Source organism: Myxocyprinus asiaticus, chromosome 43 (assembly GCF_019703515.2).
Source record: "Myxocyprinus asiaticus isolate MX2 ecotype Aquarium Trade chromosome 43, UBuf_Myxa_2, whole genome shotgun sequence".
NCBI classification, from domain to species: domain Eukaryota; kingdom Metazoa; phylum Chordata; class Actinopteri; order Cypriniformes; family Catostomidae; genus Myxocyprinus; species Myxocyprinus asiaticus.
This window is the reverse complement of record NC_059386.1, coordinates 28,859,458-28,879,952: the sequence shown is the minus strand read 5'-3', so window position 1 is coordinate 28,879,952 and position 20,495 is coordinate 28,859,458. Positions and strand designations below refer to the sequence as shown.

Here is a 20,495-nt window from a genome sequence, read left to right as displayed (position 1 = left end):
TATTTACTGACCTTGCTGTCAACTAACATAGCAAGAATATCTCAGTTTTAGACATGAAAGACGTTTTAAGACTGTTAATGGAAAGATTAAAGACATGCTCAGTTTTCTTTCTGAAATTTGGTTGTAATTTGCTTTAAGATTGACTAAAACTGAGACTGAATGAGTCTGTTTAATTTCTGTGCTGTTTCTGTGTGTTTGGTCTGTTGCTAACTAGTTCTCTCTCTTAGTTTAAATCAGTATGCCTAGAATGTTCTTTGTAATACTACTTTAGGTATCTGAGCTATGGCTCAGGGCCCAAGCGGTTTCCTCTGGCTGATGTTCTCCAGTATGCCATGGAGTTTGCATCCAGCAAGCCTGTATGCATATCGCCTGTAGAAGACATTGATACAACAGCACCACCTGGTGGCACAACTGCACAGCTTCCACCTGCAGCAAGGCAAGAACCAGCTAACTTTTTCAATGTCTCTAATATCCGTGGGCCCTCAACACTGTAGCTTTTTTGATATTTTGATATGTAAAGAACATAGCCCAATTTTTTATGTCTTCTTCAGTTGTCAGAGGCATTTCTGAGATACTGTTGTTCTGTTTGACCTTCACAGCACAGGGGAGCAGCCGGATGCATGTGTCTCTGCAGAGGGCTCCGGCACTGGTCCACAGACACAGCAGCAGCGTGTGCCAATCCATAAACCATTCACTCAGTCCCGTGTCCCGCAGGACCTGCCCATGCACCCCGCACCACGACACATCACAGAGGAGGAGCTGAGGGTTCTGGAGGGCTGTCTACACCGCTGGAGGAGCGAAGTGGAGTACGACACCAGGGGTACAAACACACATGCACATATACACATCAGAGCTAACAGTACACATCCATGCAAACACTCACACTGTCATTCACTTAGATTCACACATTTTGAGACACATTGAGCTTTATGCATTAAAGTAAAAAGGAAAGTCTCAGGGTAACCCCCTCCCAATGTTAAAAAACAAGCAAGTAATCACCCCCCACCCCAATAGCATAATTCACATAGACACACATGAACATTATTATATATACATGCAAACCCTTTCGTTCATTTATACTTGTACAGAGGCATATAGATGTCATTACACATGCGTGCAAAACACAAAATGAAACTGCAGTACAGCCTGTTTTCTGTTTCCCATCATTTTAGGCTTTGTACATCAACTTATTGGAACCCTTGTTGTGTGTTTGTGACAGATCTGCAAGCTAGTATATCCAGAATCCACAGAACTATTGAGCTCATGTATTCTGACAAGTCCATGATGCAGGTGAGAAATGTTGGAGTCTGCAGTGCAATGACTGCTTAACAGTCTTAACCATCTCAGAAATTACACCACAGAAATGACTAGTTTCTCTTCATTCTGAATATATTTCTGTGTTTCAGGTGCCGTACCGGTTGCATGCTGTTTTGGTCCATGAGGGTCAGGCAAACGCAGGTCACTACTGGGCGTACATCTACGACCCACATCACCGGCGATGGATGAAGTACAATGACATCTCTGTTACAAAATCATCCTGGGAGGAGCTGGTGAGAGACTCGTTTGGTGGATATCGCAATGCCAGCGCGTACTGCCTCATGTACATTGATGATAAAAAACCCTTCCTCATCGAAGGTAACCTCATCTGCATATGCTAATTTGCTCTTTAATTATTGAGTCTCTTATGTGATATCAGCACAGCTAATGAGCAGAGTAGAAAAAAAGCAAAAAATATTGGCTGAGAAGGTTTGATTTTAATTTTATCTCGTCTTTTAAGTAACCACTCAGTGTATGTGTGAATTGCTGATTTTACGTCATTTTATGTTTCTCAGAGGAGTTTGATAAAGAGACAGGGCAGATGCTCAGCGGTTTGGACAAGCTTCCTCCTGATCTTAAGGAGTATGTGGAGGCAGATAACAAGCTCTTTGAGAGGGAGATGGAGGAGTGGGATGCTCTACAGGCACGTAAACTCCAGCAGGAGAAGCTGGCTCTAGCTACAGCCTCCAGTATGACTGCCCAGCCCATGAGCACAGAGCCCTGCCCTCCAGACAACACAGGTCAGCTTTTTAATCTTACCCTGCATCCGAAAATATGCATACTTCAGTACTATATAGTATGTAAAAAAAGTAGCATCTCAAAACACATAGAGTGTCCTAATCCTCAGTATTCAGAGTGTGTTCTTGAGCTGTGTATTTTGCAGCTCAGGTTTTAAAGACGTCACTTCATGGAAATTTGGGCTTTCCTTTCTGATTTGAAATGAAACTTTGTACTAGGTAGACATATTCCAATCTTCACAAAGAAAGGTTCCTCTATAGTCCAATCAGAACATTTAAAGAAACTAAGCTGCAAAAACAGATCATTCCAAAATTGTCATGGGATTGACATCATAACTAGGGATGCTCCGATCAGGATTTTTACAGCCGATACCGATCTTCTTGTCACCTGATCGGCCAATACTGATCATTTCACCTTTTATCAGGATCTCTGTCATAACAGGCTAAATGTAAGCTTTTGCACACTGTCTCTATTGATTGAATTTTCCTCTTACCAGTAATATCACTTTGCCTAGTTTTTGCTGACAAAAAAACGTTTTTGATAAGACTTTAAAACAAGTATATGCTAACAAAATATTCTCTACATTAAGATGGATAGCCCTATAAAGAAAATGAAGCTTAGTGCCAAACTGAAGACAAACTGATAACCCATAGGTGCAATTAAACTTAATGTGACACTTTTGATTATTGATCCATTGTCATTATTTCATATCCTGTAATTATTATTATTTTTTACTTTATTTCTATTTTTGCATTATATTTAATACATTAAGGTATCTTAATACTGTAGAAAGAATTATTATATTTATAAATTCCTTCCCTGCCTTTTCATTTAGTTGGATGATTGCATTAATAGTTCATTTTTCACTTGTTGCTGCTTGAACTTTAATGAGGGGAATACGTGCGCTCTCATGAGGGCAAGGGATTAAAGGATAGTGGAGAAAGAGCGCATGTTTCTGGACTCTACAGGTGCTACTATTGTTAATGTTATTTATAGAGATATTTAATAAAGATGTTTTAATTACACCACATCTTGTAACTTGCGTTATTACTGAGATGCCTATGGCTGGCGGAGACTGAGAAGCTGCAGCCATGAACGAGAAGGACCGTTTCACAGCTCACGCTGTTTTCCCTTTGCCTTGTCGCGTGTGAAATGCCACAGTAATTTTCATATTCGCCATACCTCTCCCACTGCATCGTTTTTAACTGCTGAATCAAGTTTGTTTTCTTACAACACTATGCCAGTATTCCCCACACTCTGTGATGCCATGACAGTGCTGCTGAAATTTTAAAGGAGCCACGCTTCTTTTGCATCATGAGCGATCGGTTTACGCGATCGACAAATTACCGATCATCGATGGAGTCATAAGACGTGAATATCGTCCGATACAGATCGGCGCATACCTAATTACAACTATGACACATCAACATATTTCTGCCATTTACATTTACATATCAACATTACATTTAGTTTTTAATAACTTGGTGTTGCTGTTGCTACTTCAAAACTAGGTCATTTAACATTTGAAGAGGTTAATTAATCATAACAAAAGCAGCCTGTTTAATTCTAAGGGGAAAATGGTCATGAAAAATGTAATTGACTATTTTTGACTAACATTATATGTGGTAAAAAATAGAATGCAATGTTTACTTATCTTTTACTCCCCCTAACAGTCTCCCAGCAGGACCCAGAGTATATGGAGCAGCAGTCGCCCAACGGAGACTCCAAACACCTGCAGGAGGACACAGAGAGAGCCATCACCAAAGCAGCAGCTGAACAAGATGGGAAGAGCCCAGAGGCACTGCTCAACACAGTAAGAGTCATAGTGTTATGCAGTGTGTATAAAGAATTAGGTCTGGGCTAACTCCTGTGACAATCACTTTTGCTGTTACTTCACAGAAGGTTTGGAGACCCACACTTTGAATGGTTTTGCATTGAAAAATCATTTCTGAATTGAGAGTCTCTTTAGAAGTGTATTTATAACATTCTGCTCTTCATTAGTTTGGAATGTAGGGTACATTTTTCATGTCCACAGATGGGAAAAAACAAGATTTCAGTCTGTGTAGATTTCAGGACATGAAATAAGAACTTTGCTTCTCATCTCATGCCATTTGTGCTTTTTCATCTGTCTAATGAACAACCTGGTCTTTGGGTATTTGATTCTGATCACACAGAGATGTTCAAAGGAGCTCTCTGTCCATGCAGCACGTCATCATTTTGCCCTTTGTTGGAAATGTTGTGGTTCTGAGAGTTTATCACAAGCAACATTTGCATATTGCTTCCTCCATCTAGATGAAACTCATTTGGCATCTTTAAAGCACCAGATCAGATCTAGAACAAATTAGGTCATTTGGTATAAAAATAAAATATTTGTCACAATCTAACTGAAATTATAATAAAGTTAAGCTCACTCTGTGCTGAGAAAGATGAACTGGATTTGTTTCCCCATGAGAACGCACACTTGCTCTCCCGGCGAGCTCCTTCTCTCTTTTTCTCTCTCTTTCTGTCTTTCTCAGTCATCTCATCCCGACCACCAGGTGACCTCTGATGCCTGCTCTCCCCCTGACCCTGAGCAAGACGACTCCACCTCTTCTCTGCCCGCAGTCCAGCGGGTGGTGGAGGTGGCCATTCCTAATGTAGGAACCTTCGTCATTCAGTCGAATGAGGGAGGTTATGATGACGAGGTAGACGTCCTGGAGGCTCAAAGCCCCTGGCTGTTTGGGCATGAGTTTCTGTGCAGCCCTAAAACTCCCAGCATCCCCTTTTACGACCCGTTCTGACACGCCAAACCCATTTCAGAATTACATTATTTGCAAGTTGCTCCCAAAAGACTCCCAAACTACTAACTGTGCTTTCTTTTTCCAATGCAGTCTTGCCATGTCATGACTTTTGATATAAGAATAGCCCCCTGTAAAATTAACAGGGGGCTATAAAAAAGAAACATATTTTCTCTTTGCCTGATTAACCCCCCCCCATGCAGCATTAGCATGTATCCTAAGCATAATTTTACTTTTATTTATTTTTTTTTACAACTGCACAGTCAAATATGGCTTTTAAAACTGTGTTAAAGGATCAAAAGGCACAATAACACAGCATGATTCTTTGGAATTGTTTTGTTTAAAAATGTAAGTGCTGTGGGCATGACAATGAATTTGCTTTTCTATAGGAAGCTAATTAGTTCATTTCAGTTGCTTGGCTTACGTATGCAAGAGATGAGTTTATTGGCTGGTGGCTGAGGTGTGATTGGCATGCAGACTGCCCAATGAGAGTTTTGGAGGCGTGGCCGGTGTAGTAATATCCTTCCCTCCTTGGGCAGGCGATGATGACCCCAAACATGCAGGGTGTCATAATGGCCATTGGCAAATCCAGGAGTGTTTATGACAAGTGTGGGCCTGAAGCAGCCTTTTTCAAGGTACATGACCTGCTGCATGCCACACCCACCTGTACATCTCATTTGCTCTTTTACCACACCCCTTCCCTTTGAGCATCTCACAATCCTTGTGAGCTCAACTTTACACTGTTTCCTTTCTTTTATTCTTCAGATTAAAGATGGGGGTGGAACAGGTTTTTTGGGGGTCCACTTTTTCACTCATGGCTTATTTGGTTAGCCATATAAGTTTCAGGGTAACTTACTGTAAACCTAACTTAAACCAAGATTTTCTATTTTTCTGACAAGCTTATGAGCTTTGTTAACAGGGCAACTTTTGTTAACTTCCACTTTCTCAAATCTGCTTGCTTGCAGGCTAACTATTCCAGTAGACATTCCAGGTTTATGCCAGGTTATCCTAACTGGCTATCCAAGTAAATTATGTTCGAAAAACAGAATGTGGCACTTTTGACCTTGTTTTGCATGTTGTCTGCAGGTTGCATAAAGCGTACCCTGTCTTGTTCTGTTATTTTAGTGATGTTTATTCTTTATTTAAATTTTGGAGTAAATGTAGGGTTGTGTTTGAGTTTGCTTCATAATGATTTACTGACAAGGACAAACTTTCCTCTTCGTACTGTGGGCAATACTATCGCCATCTGCTGTCAGCTAAACATATTAAAAGGATTTTTATTTATAAACCAACACTGATAGGCAGCCTATGCAATATGTATTTCACACAACATACAAACTCTCAAATTAAATGAGTAACAAGACATTTGTTCAGTTAGTAACACTGACTGAAAACATCTGTGAATTGATTTGTGAAAGGTGACTGTTAAATAATTTAAAGAGGTTGTTTTGGACAGCACTGTATAGACCTCTTGTTATTTTGCGCATTTTGTAATCTCTAGCTGTATATTATCACATTTATTTACCACGTAGTATGATGTCTGAATCACATTTGAGGTGCACTAAATTTTGTTGACTGATGATCTTGTCTGGATGAAGAGGGTGAATTTGTGAGGTTTTTATTTTCTTGCTCTATTCAGATCACTACTTAATGTTTCTGTCACTCCACGTCTCTCTCTTTTTCGCTTTCTCTGTCTTTCCCTCTGTCTCTCTAACAGGCAATGAAAGTTGAGTACATTCGTTTACTGAGATTTGCTCAGGAAGACACGCCCCCTGAGAAGGACTACCGACTACAACATGTCATTGTGTACTTCATACATAACCAGGCACCCAAGAAGATCCTGGAGAGAACTCTGCTCATGCAGTTTGCAGACAGAAACCTGGGCTTTGATGAGAGGTACAAATGATATCTCATTGCAAATCATCTTTCTCAAAATCAAGCAAATGAAATAGTTGTTTCGAGGCTATTTTCAGATTTACGTCAATTGCTTAAAAGAACTGAGATCATACCATAAAATCATCTGAGCAGAGCACCAAATTGACAAGCATTAGCCACACATAATGCCATAGCTTGACAAAACGGCTAACTGATGCCTTAAAAGGGAACCCTGTTCAGAGCTTTGTCCTTTGCTAAAGGCCGATTCTGTTGTTAGGACTTTCAGACTGACACAGCCACAGTCATTATCAGTTCGCCAAAGCGTCTGCTGCAGTTTCTGATCATCATGTTACCGAACAGGTTCCTGTCTGCGCGCCCGACGGGCTTTTGTCTCGGTACACTGCCTTGTGCGTCTCCAGAGCAGACTGCACGCTCCAGTGTGGGACGTGATCCATATTCATAAGCAAATTGATTTCTTTCTCCTCTGTTTTGAGCAACTTAATTAGATTGATGCAAGTGTGGCCTCAGATGCGACGCTCCAGAGAAAATTTTTCCATTTTGTTTTGGGTAATAAAGTATGATTCATGGCCAGAGGAAGCAGCTCTGCGTCTCGTCTCTGAGAGCAGCCCATGAGTCACTCCAGAGCTCTAATATGGTGGCCCTGTTATTCCCTGCAGGTGTAAGAGCATCATGAAGGTGGCACGTGCTAAATTGGAGCTCATTAAGCCTGATGAGGTGAACATGGAGGAATACGAGGTGAGCATTTTGTTTATGACGGTTAGAGGCTACATACAGTGGGATCCAAAAGTCTGAGAACACATTGAAAATGTTATTTAAATCAGGAAATAAACCAAGTTTTAGTAGTTTGAACGATTTCAAACAAACAAATACATTTTATGATAAATGAATATGAAACATGTCTTGGTCACTAATTAAATATGTAAACTCCTTTGTACAAAAGGTCAGATTACCTTTGCTTTCGTTGAAGCACACAAGATGCTTTCTGGAACATTCTCAAATCATGCTGGATAACATGGATCATCAGTTTTGTCACAAACCTGCAGAGTCCATACCATTTCAAGTGCATGCTGTCATTTAAACAAGAAGTACAAAGCAAATACTAAACAATTCATGGCCGTTTTTGTTTTGTTTTTTACATTTTTCAATCAATGTTTTACTGAAATTGTTCTGCTGACAATAGAATTTGCAATGAAAACTTTGTTAAATTTAAGAAACCGAAATAGAAGCATTTTCACTAGTAGACTAAAAATTTTGGACACCATTGGATCTGATGTTTTCACTATGCATTTCAAGTTTACTTGAAATTGACCCTGTTTACTTTCTCAATACAGTACATGCTCTTATTGTAAAGACTCATTGGTGCATGTTATTGTTGAATATACAATTTCACTGTGAAATGTCACATTACGTAAGATAAATGGGTTGCAAATGGTGTTTCTGTTGACTTGAGGGAAGGAAGTCAGTGAGTGATTTCCTCTTAATTTCTTTTTAATTAAACATCTCATTTATGCTAATTTCTTGGAAACAGATGTGGCATCAGGATTACAGGAATTTCCGTGAGACAACAGTTTTCCTGTTGGTTGGGCTGGAATTATTCCTAAAGAAAAGGTGAAGCTTAAGTCTTTTATTTCTTGAACTTGCCTTTAATAGAAGACATACACCGTCTTGAAAAATGAGTAAACGGAAGAATCAAACACCGAAACAGCCCACAGGAGATCTGTTTGCTGTAATATCACCACTAGATGGCAACATACTATAGCTTGCTTCAAAGCAGAGTTTCCTTTAAGAAATCTTCAACATACCTTTTAACGATTTCCTTACATTTATTCTATTTGTAAAGAATGAATTGTCCCTTTTTTTATTTAAATCATGAATCAGTGTTGTGCAGTATTAAGATGATCCTGTTCTGTTCACTGCAGTTACGTGGAAGCGTTGATGTACCTGATCTACGCCTATCAGTATAACAAAGAGCTTCTGGCGAAAGGGCCGTACAGAGGCCATGACGAGGAACTTATTGCCCATTACCGCAGAGAGTGCCTACTGGTGAGTAAATAATGACCCCATATTTACCCTGATTTATGACCAGCTCTTCCAGCTGAAACTGTGTTCCCAAAAGTTAAACTGCACTCAAATCAGTGCTAAAATCTCCTCAATGACTTGCACTGACTTTCCTGTAAACACTAGTGTTTTTTTAGATGCAAGGCCAATGATTGGAACAAATCTGGATAGCTTTTGAGTTCACTGAAGGCAATAGTTTGCATATGTGTGGTTTTGGACTTTCAAGAGGAAGTGGGTGTTTTTCGTAAGCTTTTGAATTATGCCCTTTGGATTCACTTGAATTTTCAAATCTGAAAGTCAAAGTTTTAAAAGGCCCATTTGTTGCCATCACAGAATTAGCTATAATACATTTTAGTTTTGATTGATATCTACTGCCATTCTGCATGTATGAGTGTCTAGGTCTAGAACCTCTTTCCTGCATCCGGTGACCCCCACACAGCCATTGTGCTTGTAATGTAATCATCAGTCCTGGAATAGGAAGCATGCAGCGCTCTGAGTGTAAACGCATTAGTGGGAAGTACGTTGCTGTCCTTGATTCACCCTTTCTGAGCACCGCAGAGGCCTTGGCTTCATCTCAAGCTGTGCCGTTTACCCTCTGCTTGCCTTCAATTGAAAATACCGCTAACATTGACATAGCTAATGTACTGCGATGTTTTTGCGCATTGTAGCTAGTTGCTAATTCCAAAACGGACTGGCAAAAGGGGTCAGTGAGTTTACTGCTGCTTTTGAAGCTCAAAGCATTCAAGTGCTCCAGCAAGAAAGCCAGCTTTTACGTCAACGGTTCGGAACAGTCTCGGATGTGGAGTACGCTTTGTTGAATGGACGAAGGCTTGTGAAGGCTGTTTGAGGTTTTTTTTTCTTCTTCTTTATACTGAGTTCTAGGATCCTCACGGTCATGTATATCTTGGAAATGTCCGGGAATTTTTAAGTTTTGTGTCAAAATTCATGGAACTCGCTCATCACAAATCACTGTGAAAGATTCATTAGTGAATCTGTCTGAAACACATTTATTTTTATAAACTGTTATTCAGTGAATGACTGGAAAGATCATGGAAAAGTCATGGAAATTCTTTTTTTTTTTAAGTGTGGGATCCTTGGAGTCAGTGTTCATCTCGTCAATTAAATTAATGACACAAATGTTTGTTGACGAAGGTTTTTTTTTTTTACTTAGTCAACAATAGCAAAGACTAATTTAAAAAGACACATCATAGTGATAAACACTGTTGATAATAAAAGTGTTTTAAGCAATAAAAATACTGTTGATGGAAAAAATAATACTGCAAGATACACAATGCACTAACAAGATCTGATTCAAATAATCCAGTCATAGTATGTTTGGAGATTTCCCTGCTTGAGCTGCAAGAGCTAAACACCTGTACAATTAACTTTACTAAATGATTAATCCGCTTACTCAAATACATCCTGTGTATGTGAGATTAATCTGCTATTTCCCCAACATAAACCTAATATTACAACTTGCATCCGCACAGTCAATGAAGCGAATGAACAGACTAAGTTATGCGGTAGTCAGAATGCATAACCTGCGCTTTGAAAATGCTGTTTCCTTAAAAACACGCTACTTGTAACACAATATCCTAAACTGTCTAAACATGAGGAATTCATAACAGAGTAACTTTTAAAAAGTATCTTATACTTCAGTATATTCATTATGTGCTATTGTTTCAGGAGCTTGTGTTTTCAGGACAGTTTGCTCATGTTGTATAATCTTACATATAAAACATATTAATTTTTAAAGTTTATCAGAAAAAATTACAAATTGTTAAATTGGTTAAAGTTTGGTCTGTTACAGTTTGATACATGGTTTTGCGATTTTACACATTGTCAACTAAAATGTTATTTTTATTGAATAAAATTATATGCCATTTTAGTCTGAATTTACAGGAAAGGTAATTTTCATCAGAAGACAAAAATGACTAAAATAAAAGCTCTGAAAATTATCACTGCATGGAGTTTCTCTCCTATGTCGCATTCCATGTCTAGAGCGAATGTAGCCTAACTTTTGTTTCTTTATGTGCTTGTCTTGCAGAAGTTGAACGAACATGCGGCCGCCCTCTTTGAGACGGGCGAGGAGAGAGAGGTGAACTCTGGTCTGACCATCATGAATGAACTGGTGGTGGCCTGTATTCCACTGCTGCTGGTGGATGAGATGGAGGAGAAAGACATGGTGGCCGTGGAAGACATGAGGAACCGATGGTGTTCGTATCTGGGCCAAGAAATGGAACGTAAGTCTACAATAAACACTCAGGCTTACATTAAGTGGCATTCGCAGCACACTTAACTTCCATAGAATGCTTTCTAAGTCAAGCATCATTATTACTATTGCTCTTCATTTGTACTACCGACATGAATGAAACCTCAAATCATGGACTTTGTTGTGGAGAGGTGTTTAACAGTGATCTGATTTTTGTGAAGGGTCTGTCTGCTTCCTGCAAGATTACTACAAGGCACGCACACAAGTTACACCCCCTTCAAAAAAGTGGCAAAATGCTAAAGTTTTGCAACAGTTGGATGTCGCATTCATCTGTTTGTGTTTATTTGGAGTCCCACAGAAACCCTACACCTAAACCTAACCACAAAGATTAAAAAAATGAAAAGTTTGTAAAATTATTAAATATACCACAAATTAAAAGTTCTATTGAATACAATCATACCACCGTATCAGTAGGTGGTGACAATGATGAAAAACGTGATGAAAATAAAGAGAAGAGGCTGTACCACTGTGTAACTAGCAGGCTAATTGTCTAGCTGTATGCCAAGATAATAGGCTTATAGTTTATAAGATAATAGGTTATCTTGTGAGCTAACTGGATAAAACGGAACAGAGAAATGTTTAATTTCACCATTTATATCTTTGGTTTAATAATATTAAATGTAACAATTTAAAAGTTATTATTTGTCATATTTACATAGTTAAGACAACATGAATCACACAGTGATTGAATAGGATTCTAAAAATTCTTTCAGTCAGTAGAATCGCTTTGTGATCCAAGGGGGTGTTACTTGGAGTGGGCGTGTCATGTAGTGGGTGTTCCTTGTAGTCTTACGAGACGCAGACAGATACACTTAGGATTTTTAGCTAGCAGACTACAAAACAGGTGGAAAAAACTCTTAGATTTGCATTGAAGGGGTAATATAGAGACTTGGGGTTTTCTGTCTGAGGATAATTTATGTTCTGTTAGGACTTGAGCTATTTGTGATGCTTCAGCAGAGAGAGCAGGTGCTTGTTTATCCACACTGTCCCACGCACACTGTGACATCGTCTCAAACTCTCTCCCGCTGTTTTCCCGCTCTCCTCCAGCTAATCTCCAGGAGAAACTGACTGACTTCCTTCCCAAACTGCTCGACTGCTCAGCCGAGATCAAAAGCTTTCACGACCCGCCCAAACTGCCCTCCTACTCCACGCTGGAGCTGTGCGAGCGTTACAGCCGAGTCATGACATCGCTCACCCTGAGTCGGACCCCCGCAGATGGCAGATGAGCTGCGCCGTTGTCCTCTCCCTCCACTAACACATGCCTTCCTTAAAGCAGGGCTTTCCCAAACCTACCAACCTTTCCTTTCTCTTTTGCTGCTAGAGATTTTATGTTTATCCTTATTGGTATTATTAATATTATTTTGAGAATTTTGTTATATTTTAAAGCTAATGCAACAGAAAGAAATGTGTGAAATTGAGCAGAGGAAGAAAAAAGCATTTAAGGGATTGTTAACCCTAAAATGAAAATTCTGTCATTTCTGTCATCCTCATGTACTTGTAAATAATGACAGAATTTCCATTTTTGGGTGAACTATCCATTTAACTCAGAGTGAAATTTTGACATTGGCGTATGCAGCTTTAGCTTTGTGAAATGAGGTTGAGGATTCATTTCTATATTTCATTTAATTTAAATAGAATTTTTTTGCCCCCCACTAACCCCTTTCACATCAGAGGTGGAACAACTTGCTGCTCCATCCTCAGTTTGTTACAGTGTTATTACATTGTGTTTTTGTTTGTTTTCCAAGGATGGTGAAACATAACGCTGGAGGTTCTCGAACGGGTCTGTTGACCTGACGACTGGGACTTTAATACAAGTTTTAAGTGCTGTGGTTGACAGCCATGGGATACACTGTGGCTTGTTAATACTTTGAGAGAATAAAGTTTTATTTATGGCTCTTTTAGGCCAGATACATATTTTTTTAAATGTTCCTAATCTTTATTGAACTTGGCATTGAATGAAACTGTGCTGTACTGCTTTGGGTATCTCAAAGAGAACAGAGCATGTTTTCTCTATGGACTTGGATAGATTTGTTTGTGCCTAAATCCCTTTTTGACTTTTCCTGAGTTTGGTTTACCATAAGGTGTTTCATATATACAGGAATAGCCAGGTGTTGAGTAAAAATGCACAAACACTACTGCTTTCCCAAAGAAAATGCATTAGAGTACAGTAATGTACTAAATCTGTCTTTAACAGTCCATCGCTGTGCAGTCATTGTATAATGTGCAGATAAAATGCTTTGTTTCTAAGTTTGTTCAAGCTGTTCACACTAGTGTAATGGGAAAAGGGGAATTTGGCGCCACCAAGCATCAACTAGAACTGAGATTTTATCATTGACACTGGTGGAAATTTCCTGGATGGATGCGCTCATAAAAAAGTGATTATCATTGTACATACTTAAACCCTTATGTTTGTCAAAGAGTGTGATCATTTTCTTTTTCTGGTCGGAGCAGCTTGCTCAGCACATTTGACATAAAAAGCTATTAAACAAAGCTGACACAAATAAACAAACCAAAACCCTCCATAAAATCATGATTCTCTTTGAATTAAAACATTGTTTCACATGTGAGAACTTTGGGGGAGGAGTGTCTGACAACAACCACGCCCATTTCTTTATTCAAACATTCAGTCTTGCAAATACCTGTATTATACAATTTTCTCTTCACAGCTTTTAGTCATCTTTTGGAAAACATGGCACAATCATTTTGAACAAAAACGAGCAGTTGAAATTCAAAGAAGCCAGCATTAAAACCTCTACGCAGAAACTGAGTACACAAGTAAGAGGCTTTCTAGGAACAATTTTATTAGATTTCTGCCAGAGAGGTGCACCCGATGACCCACTTTTAAGAGAAATAAGGTCACTGATGGAGAGATGCAGAGCAGCCATTCATCACGAGATTACCAAAGACCTGTTTGTTAAACAGAAAGAAATGAATGGCATGACTGTAGCACTAAATGAGATTTCTGCTGATGTGTGGATTAACTGCATACAGCAATCTATTGCCCACATTCAGCATTTAAAAACACTCTGATTATTCCATTAACGCGAAGGTAAGATTTGAGTGTGTTCAGATTCATTTCAATGTTTTAGTAAAGCAATATCCTGCGCTCATATACTGTAAACAATATTTTAAAGAATCAGTTTTTGTGGGCATATCCCGTAGAATGAGGCGCAAGTACATTTTAAATGTTGGAAACGCTGCCCGTGACGTTATTTTGCCGCGAAACACTGTAATAGGCGCGCGCGGGCCGCGGCAACCGCTTTGACCTCGCGACAGTCCCATTTAAACAAAGTGAGAATTTTTCAAAAAAAAAATTTTTTTTTTTTTTTTTTTTTTTGTATGAATACTATTTAGTCAAAGTGGCAGATGGACAGTCCTACTCCTGACTGACCTACACATGTCGAGGTTTGTAAGTGGGTGAAATTTGTTTGTTTACATTCTGAACTGACAGAAATACTTGCGTGTAAATACATACTTAAATGTGATGATAATTCTTATAAATCACAGCATTTAATTTAAAAGCTTTCACAAATATAAATATATATCACAAATATAACATTCCATGTTATGAAGCTTATCTCGAATTTCCATTGAAAGTTCATTGGGCAATATGTCGAACGTGAATAATAGGGAATTATGGCAATTAAATGCTGGTTTTATAGTAAGCTGTTGACTTTTAAGCCCATACGTTTTAATAGGATTATAAGTAATTCTTTATAATAACAATCTGTAAGCATTTAACAAACATTATATAATACTATACATATCAGTAATTTACGTACATTCAAATGCGAATATGAAAACAATCCAATATTAGCCTAATGTCCCTTCTGACTATTTGAATGTACATAGGCATTATATAATGTAATAAAGTATGTTAATGTTATTAATGAATGTTAAGTTTTGACAATCAGGTGAAGACGCCCCACTATTTGCCCCATGCCAGAAATATTTAACAAAGTCAGACCAAATTCAGTTGATCAAAATAGATTTTAAAAGCCTTTTATAGATTTTTAATTACTATACCTTTTATTATATTTTAACCTGTGTTTCACCATGAAAATAACCATGGAATATGATATGGTGTTAAATCACAAACAAACAAAGAAGCAAATATTTATTTTCTGACAATGACCACAGCAACGGGGGTAAAAAAAAAAAAAATCACATTAATACATTTTAGATTTTTCCCACTGGCTGTTTAAGAGTAGAATTCCAGGTCTGTAACCACCATAGACATTTAGAGAGACACATCCCCCTCAATATTCATAATATTGGTTGACTAGTATGGCATTTTCAGTAGCTGATTCTTGAATTATTACATTTGTTCCTCATAATCCTGAACAGGTGATGTGTTTTCCACTCTATACAGTATTAGTCTATAATATGAATTCTTCTGCAGAGGTTTACTGGTACCATCTTAATCTGTGAAGGTATTAATCTGCTTATGTGTCATTATTTAACCATGTCCAGACAAACAGAACTGTTACTTACCTTGTACTTGAGTTGTTGTGTCTTGGTCTTTTTTCTTCACTTCAATGAATCATTGCTTTCTGATGCCTGTTGGGGCTTTTTTTTTATTATTATTTTTATTAGTTTTGACTTTAAAAGGTCAGACGGAGTATCTTTTAAACATGACTTGTCCCAACTGTTGACTGCCACACTCCACTGATAACAGCCTGCCCATTTCCATGGTGATAAGTCATTGTCTGACTGTCTAGACACCCTGTGACACCTGACACAAGCCCGGAGGTCGCGGTTGGCTGTGCGAGTCAAAAATCAAAGGCTCAGCTGCCTCCTGCGTCTGCTCTTCTGATTGCTATTGTAGGTCCACAGAGACTTTACCAACTTTATTGCAAAATGGAAGAGTCTGTTTAAATGACTGCTCATTTTAATAATTGTAGTTTTATTTAACAACATGGTTGTCCCTGTTTATTTGAATGGATTACACCAGAGGCTCAAATCTTTGTCAGCGTTTGAACGTTAAAGGGTAGTTCACCCAACGATTAAAATTCTTTCATTATTTACTCACCATCATTTCATTCCAAACCCATAAAATATAGAAAAAACAAAAAGGGAATTTAGAAGGATCTTTACACAGCTCTTGTCCATACAAGGACAGTTAGTAAAAGGACCAGCAAAAGGACAAAAAGCACCATTAAAGAGGACTCATATGCTATATTCCAAGCCTTCTGAAGACATACTACAACATTTACAACAACAAATATAGCACCATTGACGCCAACGACGTTTGGTCACAAGACATGCGAGAAACAACGATGTTTGATGATGGTCTGTTTGTTCGCAAAGCTATTTTATGGCTTGAGAAAACTTGGAATATAGTGCAAGAGTCAATTTTTTTGTCCTTTTTGGAGTTAAACCAACATGGTCATTATGAACTGTCGTTGTATGAAAAAGAGCTACGTGAAGACTCAAAAATGTTTTCTTTTGTGTTTCACTGAAAAACAGCATATAGGTTCAAAAGGTTAGGCTACGTCCACATTCATCCGAATATGTTTCAATATGGCATTTTTGCTTCAAAACACTCTCCGTCGACATTTTTCAAAAGTAGCTCGTCCACACTAAAACGTATGAAAACTCTTAAAATCCCTTACTGTGCATGCAAAAAATTGCCGTTCCATGTAAGGTCTGAAACACAATTGTCCTCGTTTTCCGTTGACAGACAGCTATTCCGAGTAAACTTCCCATCACTTTTGAAGGAATGCAATGTTAAGGTTGTACAAAGTAACATGATTCTTTAACAATGGTATCAAAATAAATAGCAGGCACAAAAACACAGCTAGAACATGGGCCACCATCTTGATTGTTTTGGATTGAATGGATCATATGACTGCGATACATGACAACAAATATGTTGTCGTTTTCTGATATCTCCTTTTCCCCTGTCCACAGTACAATGCTAAGTAATGACAGAATTTTCATTTTTGAATGAACTACTATGTATGTATGGCTTTATATAATATTGGTCTAAATATTATATATTATATATCATATTTGGTTCCCCTTTATTGCTTAAGCACTAAAGGTGCAACTCAACCCCCAGCTGTCTTATTCTGCTCTGTTGCAGTAAAACTATTGTTTTCTCCTCAAAAGAACAGTTTAGGTGGAATTTGTTTAAGATTTGCTGAACGATCTTGCTCTAAATCAGCTGTAATAGCAAGAACTGAATGAAAATGGCTGCTCTATTTTCTTTGTTCTGCATTGAGTCCCCTGTGATTGGTTGCTTCGTGCAGAACATGATTGGAGGTGTTTACATAATTTACTGGTAAAGGTATCTGTCTTTTGGGGCAGAAAAAAGCTAGAAGCATTTAAAGTGTTATTATTTTATAAAAATCTTTAAGAACTATGCAAAATGATGCTGTCTGATAAATGCAAGACCAGCAGCAGATACAGAGCACAACTGGCTACTAAAATATCCCCGGTCCCTTGAGGAAGCCAATGTCTGTTTTCTGAGAAACCAGCGAGCAAAAGCTTCAGAGGACACTCTGTTCAAAGCTATTCAACTGAAATATTTTTTGTTCTGGAGAGTTTTTTTTTTTTCCTAAACTGAATATCAATCAACGGGTGTCTCTTTAGTGTGCTAAAGCTTGCGAAAAGAATCACCGCACCTCTAGACGAAAATAAAAACAAAATGAGAAAAATACACTGAAATTGCCAGCCATCCATTTCCTTCGCATTTAATGATGCTGTCTCATTGGGTTGCATCTGGGTGTCAGACCGTGATTTCATGGCAGACATTGCAGCCCAGCTGGGTGCACAGTTATATCGAGACGAATCGGGAGGGGGCAGTCATGTTAGAGTGTTTGGGGGGGCTGGGGTGGCTTTCGGGACCCTCTCAAGGTGCCCCTTCCATGGAAACGCAGATGACTGAACAAGATTCCCATCAGTCGACAAATAGAGACAAGCCGGGCTCTATTTTTGCTTTGCTGTTACTAGGAGCCCACAGCCAATTCCGTCTTGTTTCAACAAATGACCCTTTTCTTCAACCAATCACCGGCTTTTTGCGATTATCGGCCAATTGACAGCCGATATCTGTGCACATTCGGCTGATTAACAGAAGTTTAAAAGTAGGACTGGGTATTGATACAGATTTCCTGATTCGATTCCAATTCACTAAGCTCTCGATTTGATTCCAGTTTAGTTTGGACATCGATTCATATGGGTGTATTTTAGTTATAATGTCCCTTTTGCTTACATATGAAAGAAAATTCTCTCCCAGCTAATGCTGATAATTATACAGATAATTATTTAACTTGGCACCTCACGAAAATATTAATTTTAATATATATTAACAAATGACCCTTTTCTTCAACCAATCACCGGCTTAGGTGGTGTGGAGCATTATAACATCACACAATAATGGATTTTGTTCATCGTAAAAAGCTTTTCTCAGGCAGATCGGCTCTCCAAATGAGAGAGTCAGAGAGGCATCGCTGATGGAAGGCAATCTCTCTCTGTGGTTGGGGATTGCCCAGTTGGGGCCTTTTGATCAGCCCCCTTGTTTCCCAGCTCTGCATTTGGTTTTATTGTTCATTAGTGCCAACCCTGACCAATCACTTTCAATCACCATAACTCTCTGGTTACAGGAAATATCCCAAGCGATGGATGAATAGCTCTTTGGTCGTTTAAACCCTGGACATGTTCCAGTGTTTCACTTACCTCTGACGTACCGTTAGTCTCTCTCTCTCCCTTCCTATTTTAGATGCATAGATGGCAATCGATTCTTCACCAAATAACACTAGAGAACTTAGAGACACTTTGCTAAACATTAGGAATAGACAAATATATTGTCAAGGCCAATTAATTAGCCGATATTTGGCTATTTTGCAATTATAGGGCAATTGACAGCCGATATCTGTGCACATTCGGCTGATTAACAGAAGTTTAAAAGTAGGACTGGGTATTGATACAGAATTCCTGATTCGATTCCAATTCACTAAGCTCTCGATTCGATTCCAATTTAGTTTAGACATCGATTCATATAGGTGTATTTTAGTTATAATGTCCCTTTTGCTTACATATGAAAGAAATTCTTTCCCAGCTAATGCTGATAATTATACAGGGGACCTTTTAACTTGGCACATTACGAAAATATTAATTTTACTAATTATATTTAGTTAGTTTTTTATCGTTTTGGTCACATTTTAGTTTTTAAAAATGAACAAATCCATGTATTCAATCAATAAATATGACGATATATTACATATATTATTTTTTGTTTACATGTTTATTGTTTAATTACATAATTTGTACTATTTACAGGTATTTACATTGAACACCTGTTAAAAAACGGTACTGTCGGTACTGAGCATTTGTAAATGAGCATATATCATCAAGGGAGACTTGATTGGCTTTATCTCATCTGTCCCACGTCTGATTTTTTTTTGTTGTTTTTGATCAACTACTGACTGTAAAGAACAGAAAGGGTATTAAAAGAGACATTATTTAATGACAGATGGGTTGAGTGGATCTCGTCTTTAGAGACACATTATACGGAACAACATTTACTCTCAACACTCAGTGATACTACACAATACTACACAATCACTGGTGAGTGAAATCTAAACATCCAGCCAGTTGCCAATATACATTGTAGTCGCAAATTAGTTCCTCTCATTGTAGTAGAGGGTTGCGCTAAGAGTAAAGATTGATCTTTTTCCTGTATTGTGTCATTTATGATTACAACCTTGAACCCGATTGGATAAATTGAATGTATGGTCTGCAAGTAGTAACTAGTGGATTTTTGCTTTTCATTTTTGTGATTTCGCTGTGCTGGCTGTACATTTCAAGAATACCATCAGCTGTGCAGCCAAAAGAAAACTGTTTGATTAAAAATAAATCCCTTCATTCATCTTCCTTCCTTACCTCAGTTCTTTCATCCCCAAAGGACCCCAATGGAAAACTCCAAATATAATTTTGTAACAGGGTTTAAAATGGGCAAGGAGGAGGCAGGAATCAACTGAACATTCAAAGTAATATTTAATGTAAACTTAAACAAAAAGACAAACATAAACACACACGGCAGCTGCGTGTGGCTCTCTCTCTCTCTCTCTCAAACTGCTGCATCTGGCTCATCCCTATCTCTCTCCTCGAATGATTAGCCCGATTGGGGTCTGGGCTTGCATAGTCACAGCCCGGCCCCGGCCCCACCCTCATCCTCATCACAAATTTGTTCTGTTTTTATGGTTTAATGTGAAACCTTTGGAGTGTGTGAATATTTTACATTGCATAAATGTAATGATGTCAAAATCAAAACATAATTTTTTTCCTCCTGTCAATTTTGACGTTTTCTTCATATCCAGTACTCCTTTAAGTTCTATCAGGAAGACTCGCAGAATTGAGTGAAATTCAAGATGACATTTATTTGATGAATATAAAACTGAAATGCAATGTCTCTCTATGGCGTAAGCCCCATA

At 38.3% G+C, this 20,495-nt stretch overlaps 1 protein-coding gene across 3 annotated transcripts in view; it reads left to right on the top strand.

The window, feature by feature from the left end:
• Nucleotides 1-13,585, top strand: part of LOC127434027 (ubiquitin carboxyl-terminal hydrolase 25-like) — a 33,351-nt gene extending 19,766 nt beyond the window's left edge. Inside the window, exons 13-26 of one of the 3 annotated variants that reach the window (XM_051686451.1) lie at nucleotides 272-436; nucleotides 600-820; nucleotides 1,220-1,290; nucleotides 1,407-1,635; nucleotides 1,833-2,057; nucleotides 3,729-3,868; nucleotides 4,572-4,739; nucleotides 5,372-5,467; nucleotides 6,550-6,728; nucleotides 7,385-7,463; nucleotides 8,257-8,336; nucleotides 8,648-8,771; nucleotides 10,834-11,029; nucleotides 12,106-13,585. In XM_051686451.1, coding sequence (XP_051542411.1) covers nucleotides 272-436; nucleotides 600-820; nucleotides 1,220-1,290; nucleotides 1,407-1,635; nucleotides 1,833-2,057; nucleotides 3,729-3,868; nucleotides 4,572-4,739; nucleotides 5,372-5,467; nucleotides 6,550-6,728; nucleotides 7,385-7,463; nucleotides 8,257-8,336; nucleotides 8,648-8,771; nucleotides 10,834-11,029; nucleotides 12,106-12,284 — 2,152 coding nt within the window. In that variant the 3' untranslated portion in view covers nucleotides 12,285-13,585. The remainder of the gene's footprint in view (nucleotides 1-271; nucleotides 437-599; nucleotides 821-1,219; nucleotides 1,291-1,406; nucleotides 1,636-1,832; nucleotides 2,058-3,728; nucleotides 3,869-4,571; nucleotides 4,740-5,371; nucleotides 5,468-6,549; nucleotides 6,729-7,384; nucleotides 7,464-8,256; nucleotides 8,337-8,647; nucleotides 8,772-10,833; nucleotides 11,030-12,105) is intronic. The other 2 variants (XM_051686452.1, XM_051686453.1) reach the window with 2 other exon arrangements.
• Nucleotides 13,586-20,495: the final 6,910 nt, after the last annotated feature.